General features: G+C 43.2%; 1 protein-coding gene across 4 annotated transcripts; it reads left to right on the plus strand.

The window, feature by feature from the left end:
* Window positions 1-391: 391 nt before the first annotated feature.
* On the plus strand, window positions 392-6,872 carry LOC139808443 (adenosylhomocysteinase-like 1). 4 transcript variants are annotated; one of them, XM_071770433.1, is made up of 11 exons: window positions 392-546; window positions 2,072-2,119; window positions 2,667-2,751; window positions 3,122-3,303; window positions 3,470-3,794; window positions 3,904-4,054; window positions 4,151-4,303; window positions 4,398-4,563; window positions 4,718-4,964; window positions 5,301-5,421; window positions 5,523-6,872. In XM_071770433.1, exons 1-11 carry the CDS (start codon window positions 445-447, stop codon window positions 5,527-5,529), a joined length of 1,587 nt encoding a protein of 528 aa, XP_071626534.1. In that variant the 5' UTR covers window positions 392-444; the 3' UTR covers window positions 5,530-6,872. The 4 variants fall into 4 exon arrangements, with proteins under 4 accessions (XP_071626534.1, XP_071626535.1, XP_071626537.1 ...); XM_071770436.1 differs by having other exon boundaries at window positions 394-546; window positions 3,110-3,303; XM_071770435.1 differs by lacking the exon at window positions 392-546 and adding an exon at window positions 562-774 and having other exon boundaries at window positions 3,110-3,303.
* Window positions 6,873-8,445: the final 1,573 nt, after the last annotated feature.

Here is an 8,445-nt window from a genome sequence, read left to right on the forward strand (position 1 = left end):
CAAGATTATTTTTAGTATTATTATTTAATTTTAACATACTATACATTATGTATATTATTTCATCAACATGGACGTAATCATCGATTTTTTGTCTGATATATCTTAAAGAGAATTAAATTCGGATTAATTCGGCAATTCACAGAAAATTTTCTAATTATACTGCAAATGATCAATCCTAATTTAATCTCCCTTCTCACAGACCAGACAGAGATTTTTAAGAATTAAAAAAAGATAAGAAGTAAATTAAACCGAGATTAAAATTAATCCGCATTGTGCATTGGTAGAAATGGATTCCGCAACGATGCTCGGGGCGACCCTTGAACGTAGCTACGAGCCTGAGTCGCGCGCGGCCGCGCGGAGCGCCACCTGGCGGCCGCTCCAAGCCGCACGGTCGCGCGGACGGCGCGGGCGGACGGCGGACGACCACGACAGTGCATTCGAAAAATGGCCGACAGCGGGGATGGTGCGAACAGCACGTCGTCCGGGAAAGATGCGAGGGGCACGCTCGCCGATGGCCCGGTCACCGATCCAGCGTCCAGCGTAAAGGTAAATCGAGCCGGGCTTCAGTCTAACCTAAAATCTTGGGCCGTCCCGCGCGCCCCGGGCGACGTTCGCGCCAATCTGACAGCTGTATACGACACGACTGTCGTATTTGCCGCCGTTCTCACGACGGAGTCGATCGGCGAGCGAGGCCAGAACGCGCGTCCAACGTCGCCGTCGACGGCACCGCCCGCACCGTGTGTCGCTCTGCCTGCGGAAATGAAAAGTTTCGACGTTCGTCACTTTCTCACCCTCTTATTTTACGTTGGTCTCGCCGTATCTTTTTCTTTCGTTCTCTCTCGGTGTCTCTCTCCCCCTCTTTCCCACCCTCTCTCTCTCTCTCTCTCTGTCTCTGTCAGTCTCTTTTATCTCCTCACCTACGTGTTTTCTTTTGTCTCGGCCGATCCTTTGAAGTCTTGTGACCACATGTGGCTCTTACGTAATTGGACACATGGCATTAATTGACATGTCGTTCATTGATGAATGGGCGTTGGTTAAGACCCGACTATTTGTCCACCCGGAATTACTCGGACTCCCCGTTTACGGCCGTGATTCAATTCCCTCCGGTTCTCCTTTTCTCTCTGTGTTTCTTTTTATTTATATATATATATGTCAACTTATATCGGGTTGAATATAACTAAGAGGCACTACTTATATTTTTACCAGGGACGGAGATAAACAAAGATCCAACAAAAGCTTGCTTGATCTGCGAGAAGGACATCGAGACTGTTCAGCATTGCTCAATCTTAATGCACAAGAATAACACTCTGCGTTCTTTCCCTTTCTACACATATCTTTAGTATCTTTAACAGTTGTTCCGTTAAAGGCGCATAGTAACAAGTTGTTATTACTTTCTTTTTCCACTAATTAAAGTAACGCGGTACACAAGGGAGAGAGCGACTTTTGGAGACGTGAATGCATGCGGTTACGCATTAGTGCCCAGTAACTTGGCGTTTACGATGCTTATATTATTTTACACATATAGAGCATTATTCACACATACACACAGTAGTCCGTAGATTCGGTACCAATCACTCATGCATTGCTCGTAAGCCTAGAGACACCATTTAGGCGTGGCACAATTAGCACCGCGTGAATTGTATCGAGTATAAACAAAGTAATCGAGGAATTTTAAAGGGAATAACATACGTGATTCGTGAAACGGCTTCTAATTGTTCGAGTTGTCTGACAGTGTTCCAGCTGATCCGATATACAAAATTGTTCAAACGGAAAAGATCTTATGAAAGTGTTTTTAGCTGATTCTCTATATATTTGTGGAACACTTTAATATCCGTCTTGTAATGATTAATCACTATTATGCTGATCTGTGATTGAAATCGTTTTACTCGATATAAAAAGAAATTTTATGCGAGATAAATGGAAATGAAATGCGAAAGAATTGAGTGTTGCTGTAAATTTCTTATCTTGCGCACAAGTATGAAACCTTTGGGAGCTTTGTACCAAACTACGGACTGTATTGCGGACACTTTGATGCATTTGAATGATGAAATGGTGGTTGTTGTGATTTCAGAGCCTAGAGGCATCAAATAATGCCTTTCACGGCGCGAGAACAAAATTAGTAAGTAAGAGTAATATATGTGTATAAAAGACAAAGTAAACCTGTACTTCCCACCCCCACCCCCACGCCCCCCTCTCAAAATGCCGTAGAATGATCCTCGCTATTTCCTCGCAGGGCTGCCTTAACTTTTTCTGCCATAATAAATGTCGTGTGTGCTGATCAGATTTACCATTCTCGCTTATCGATTAGATAACACAGACTAATGGGACGATTATGCGTAAATTATCAAATGTAATTAGAGGTCTTTGCGTCTACTTTGTCGTGATTTTTTGCGCTTCAAGATAGAAAAAGAGAGCAGCCCGACTTGAGTTGAAATTTCATCGCGCTATGGCGTGAGGGCATAAATATATATATTTTTTTCGAGACAGATAAATGAAATCGTCTGTATTGATCTGTGTACATTCGGCACAACAAACTATAGCTTCATGCCGCACTCTTTCAGTTTCTTTCGGTAATTTTTCTCTCAGTGCATTTTCGCAGCCCCGTAGAAACACAAAGAGACTCGTCCGTGGCCCCGTCGAACTGATCTGTACCTTTCGATTTCTAGGACTCCAAGTCCGGAGCGCTGAAGAAGTCCAGCCGCTACCGGAGCCGCTCCTTGTCAGCCAGCAGCACCGACAGTTACAGTTCTGGTACGAACGAGCCTACGATTGTCACGCACGTAACAAAGTACTGTACAGCGGTAGATCTCTGTGTGTTTAACTTGTTGAGAGAAGAAGCATTATAGTTTATACTTCTGTATTAATATCATATTGCCATCCTCTAACACCATCATTTATACTTTTGTCGCAAGTTACCAGTTAAAAACGTTTTAAAGCGTTACATGTGTATCGCTCGTATTTTTTCATTGTCATGATTGTTCAAAGTTAACGATCGTCCTAATAACACGGACTTAACAATTGCATTAGCCACTTCGTTAGGATAACCTGCATCCGCACCCTCGATGTGGTACTAATAATCAACATTTTTCGGCACCTGGCGCTACCTTAGCCTCTTATACAGGAAGCTCGTCCGACGAGGATGACGTCTCGCCGCGCGAGAAAATCCAGAAGACGGAGAAGGGCTTCACGGACTTCTGCGTACGTAACATCAATCAGCAGGCCTTCGGTCGCAGGGAGATCGAGATCGCCGAGCAGGAGATGCCGGGAATCATGGCGTTGCGGAAACGCGCGGCGGACGACAAGGTATACCTTTCGCATCACCTTTCTCTCCGACAACGTCAGAGAGAAGTTGCAACGTTAACGCCTGGATACATCTTTTTTTAAGCGGAATAAAAATTCAGTTTTTAGATAAATTCTCGTTCGATTGCGAGTGAAAGAGAAAAAAAATCTGACTAATATCTTTGCATAGCCGTTGAAAAACGCCAAGATTGTGGGATGCACTCATATCAACGCGCAGACCGCCGTCCTGATTGAGACGCTGGTGGAACTGGGCGCGCAAGTGCGATGGGCGGCGTGCAACATTTATTCCACGCAGAACGAGGTAGCCGCGGCGTTGGCGTACGCCGGGTACCCGGTGTTCGCGTGGCGTGGCGAAACCGAGGAGGATTTCTGGTGGTGCATCGATAAATGCGTGGCGGCCGAGAATTGGCAGCCTAATATGATACTGGATGACGGCGGTGACGCCACCCACCTGATGCTCAAGAAATACAACGCCATGTTCAAAATGATTCAAGGTTCCGCTTCAGTAGTAATAAACAGAAATGGACATTCTCTCGATAATAAATAATTCTTCCAATGTCTGATTTACGGAACGAGTAAAATAGTAGAGACATGTCCTTCCAGGAATTGTCGAGGAGAGCGTGACAGGTGTACATAGATTATATCAGTTGTCGAAGGCGGGAAAATTGTCTGTCCCCGCGATGAACGTGAATGACAGTGTAACTAAAACGAAATTCGACAATCTCTATAGCTGCCGCGAGAGCATCATTGATAGGTGAGTTAACGTAGATCGCTTCGCAGAGAGGATCTTGAATTATTCCGAATGCGACGCTCGCCAGTTTTCAGCACTTATCGAATTTGTCGTTTGCAGTTTGAAAAGGTCCACCGACATCATGTTCGGAGGCAAGCAGGTTGTAATATGCGGTTACGGAGAGGTCGGGAAGGGATGCTGTCAAGCTCTCAAGGGCCTAGGTTGCATCGTGTACATCACCGAGATCGATCCCATATGCGCGTTGCAGGCCAGGTAAGGCGTGTTCGCACGCGCGTTTTAATTCCCGCAGCCAGATCGCCCGCCGAGCCAGATAGAAATCCTATACATATGTGTTGTCGCATTACAGCATGGACGGCTTCAGAGTGATGAAGCTCAATGAAGTCATTCGAAATGTAGACATTGTTATTACAGCGACGGGCAATAAAAATGTGGTCACGCGCGAGCATATGGACAAGATGAAGAACGGATGCGTCGTGTGCAACATGGGCCACAGCAACACGGAGATAGACGTCGTATGTCTCACTTTATCTTCTTTACCGCCGCGCGGCGTGTGATTACATGACGGGCAGTAATAGCGATCCGATTTTCGATCCGATTGATTTGACATATGACTCGCGCGGGGGAGAAGATCGAGGATTAAATCCTCTTAAATATTGTTCTTAACAGAACAGTTTACGTACGCCCGATTTGACTTGGGAGAAAGTGAGGTCGCAAGTGGACCACGTTATTTGGCCGGACGGTAAGCGCATCGTTTTGCTGGCGGAGGGTCGGTTGGTGAACCTGTCGTGCTCGAGTATTCCATCCTTCGTGGTGTCGATTACTGCCGCTACGCAAGCGTTAGCCCTCATCGAGCTGTTTAACGCGCCACCCGGACGATATAAGAGCGACGTTTACTTGCTGCCGAAGAAGATGGGTAGGTATATGGATACTAAAATTGATGCGGCAGTTTCTTCACGTCGTATCCGTTAATTGAAAAACGAAGATTTTATTGTCTCGCGAGTAATTTTTATTCATTGAAGTAATTAATTAGTTTAAAATAATTATGACTTTGGGGTTTCAATATTATTCTTTTCTTTATTTAGAAAGGTTTTTTAGAGCATTTAAATCGATAATTTTGTGAAACGATCAATTTCTTTTACATCAGACTAATACTTGATTTTTTTACTTTTTACCTCTAGTTTGTTTCTATTGACATGTCGGATATATCGTATTAAAATGATAAGGATCAAGTCGTAATGTCGATTTGCAGATGAATATGTCGCGTCGCTGCATTTACCCACTTTCGACGCGCATCTGACGGAACTGACGGATGAACAGGCAAAGTATATGGGCCTGAATAAGGCGGGTCCGTTCAAGCCTAATTACTATCGGTTAGTACCAAGCCTCGGATTCTGGCACGAGTGCGACTGATCGATCGTGTGTGTGTGTTTGTTTACCTTGTGTTACCTACCTACCTGTGGATCTGTTTCAGCTACTAAAAAACCATTGGACGAGTAATGTGGCATTGACTAGCACGTGCGACACTCACTCAGCATTACACACCTTCACGAGTATTAAAAAAAAAAGAAAAGAAAAAACCAGCCACCCTTCCTTGGCTTTGTGCCGAAGTTGGCTTTCTTTTTTCCCCCCCCCACTGACGTCTCTTCCATAAAATCGATAAGAGATTTTTATTTATGGTTCAACCTTCGTAGAAAGATCCGCGCGACGTAATTCCGCTATGTTATCGCTAATCACCCGCAAGGAATGCGTTAATAATGTCATGGTGAACACGCTGATTTAGCAGTTAGTCAATAATCGTTATTAGAAACCACTACACCAGGGCTACGCAAACTGCATTCGAGAAAACATAAGTTATTTTGCACAACATATCACAGATGTCTTTTTTTTTTCTCTAACACATGTGCCTCTGTCTGGTCCTGGAACTTACATAACTGAATTTACATCCAATTAACTCTTGTAACAGTTTCCTTTTCGAGAATGCGCGAGTGTAGAACCTGCATTTGTCAAGCTAAACACAGAGAAAGGGAGAGGGTAGAAAAGAGAAACTCTCTCCCTGAAAGGTTGCCAGACTGTGCACGCCAGTAAACCCGCACACGAAAAACGCCGGTTGAATACTATTGTAGATATAAACGAGTCATGTATAGTGTTTGCAAACCGAAATGGTAATTGAAATTGTATCTGTCCATTAGTTACTACCTGCAGTAAGTTATAGCTTTATAGTTTGATAAATGATACAAACGTTTTAATATAGTATTGAAAGGAACTTGTATACGTATGTTATTTGTATAACTGACTTGCGCACGATGTAAAAGAAAGCATTGAAAGAAAACACGAACGTAACTGTTTGGTCAGCTCAGTGTTCAATTTCCTCCTGGATGAAAATTTTTCCACGGTTGTAATTTTGCACTCTTAAATTTTTCTTTTAACGTCCTGCGTGCGTATTACGCGTCAATATTCGCACACGTATACAGGTTTTTGACGATTTCTTAGCGCGTGCAGATGATGCGCGTTAGTCAATGATATTGTTGTGTCCTTATAGTAACGAAAATTGTGCATCATCCGCGACTTATTTATACACCAGCCAGTTTTCCGCGAAACGCGGGAATTTGCCCGCGTTACGCAGGCGACTATAATGCAAAACTCGTGTACATAATTATTTAAGGTAGGAGGGCCGATACGTGAAATAAGGCGATACGCTTTTATTGTGAATTACAGCCTGTTAATCTCTGGTTATTATTGTTACCCTCGTGCGCGGCACGAGGAACGATTTGCGTATCCATACGTTTAGGAAAAAAATAAACGCCTACATTTAGAGAATTGATTATGCAGATTGTTCTTTCTTGGAACCACCCTCACCTCTCGATACCGATTGCGTATCGCTAAATCGCTTCGCGTCGATCCGCCGTATTAAATTATCGACAATATTGTTAACCGAAGGCACACATAGATGTACATTAAATTTTATATTCCTTGCGAAAGAAAGGATTCGTCTCGACTCGTCGCAGTCCTTCGAAAATCCTCGGAACGGATAAGAGCGAGACTCGACTTAGGGATGGACCGGTATCATTAGAAAAGTGATCGAAATCGTTATGAAAATTCTTGCGAACGGATGTTTAACGCATGCAGAAGTCATGCGTTATCTGAACGATAAGTGCATTCCGTGTAGCGAGACGCGGAAACAAATCGAGAAACGGAGTCGCGCGGTCCAAGCGAACGGCGTGAGCGACAGAATAAGTTTAGGACAGGGGAAATCAATAACGACAATAGTTCCTATAGTATCGAGGCCAGAGCCTTCGTTAAATAAATGTGTAGTATATATATAGCCAGAATGCAGAATGTTCGAGCGATGATTGAATGACGTACTCCGCGGAGAACCGATGCGGAACGGGAAACATAGTTTGGTCTCCATTGCTTTGAAAGGTCTCGTTAGCGTATATCTGTGGAACGTGAACCACCGCTATTCATTTCGAGGAAAGAGTATAATATTATATATATATTTATATTGGTCATGATTAAAATAGATATTAATTATATGATTGTTATATAATTATATCATAACAATTTATAATTATATATATTCATTATTAAAATATATATTATATAATTATATATATATTATGTATATATCATCTTGTATCGAATCGCGCCTTGAGGTATCTGTATTTATGTAAATTTATTTTTCTTCGAGATAATTAGGCAAAAGTTCAAGCAAACATAAGGAGACGGAATAGTCTATCGATACAAAGATCGTCGAACTTGAGAAAATATATATGCCAGACAAAAGGCAATGCGAGCCAATAAACCCCGATCTTGCGTCCTCGTAAAACCAACGGAGACAATGCTTGACTAGCTCGCGTAACTGGTCTCTCCCTAAGTCAAGGAGAGCAACGTCGGCCGCGTTCTGATTCCAAGAAAATGATCACGCGTAATACGTGACGATGATATGTATCGGTCATTAGACTAATTAGATCAGGGCAATTGATACATCCTGCAGAGCAGTTTATACTGTTATTAGATCAATAAGCGCGGAATGAATGAATTTGTAAGTATAATCGAGGATTAGATCAAATATGCAGACGCGAGCTAATCTTAGCATATCCGCATCACTTATCGAACGGCAAGCCTGGAACCGAACGTGAATGCATTGTCATCCGCGCAATTGTATGCAAGTGAATACGTAACGGCGCTCCTTCATAATTTCGCAAGGAAATATCAAGATCAAATATCGATGTAGACACGCATAAAGAGAGCGGAATGCATCGCGATGTCGAGTCCCGGCGTTCTGTAAAGATTCCCGACGTCCTGTGAGAACCACATGATAAATAAAGGATGCGACGAGTTAACCGTATACGAATTTCCTCGAACTCTTTCCTCTTCAGAGAGACGCGTCGCTG

The sequence above is a fragment of the Temnothorax longispinosus genome, chromosome 2 (genome assembly GCF_030848805.1).
Source record: "Temnothorax longispinosus isolate EJ_2023e chromosome 2, Tlon_JGU_v1, whole genome shotgun sequence".
NCBI lineage: Eukaryota > Metazoa > Arthropoda > Insecta > Hymenoptera > Formicidae > Temnothorax > Temnothorax longispinosus.

Excerpts from the sequence above, each read along its gene's own strand:
- LOC139808443 (XM_071770436.1), top strand. The coding sequence starts at position 445 with ATGGCCGACAGCGGGGATGGTGCGAACAGCACGTCGTCCGGGAAAGAT. Across the intron at positions 3,795-3,903 it reads CATGTTCAAAATGATTCAAG|GAATTGTCGAGGAGAGCGTG; the intron begins GTTCCGCTTCAG and ends ATGTCCTTCCAG. Across the intron at positions 4,055-4,150 it reads CGCGAGAGCATCATTGATAG|TTTGAAAAGGTCCACCGACA; the intron begins GTGAGTTAACGT and ends TGTCGTTTGCAG.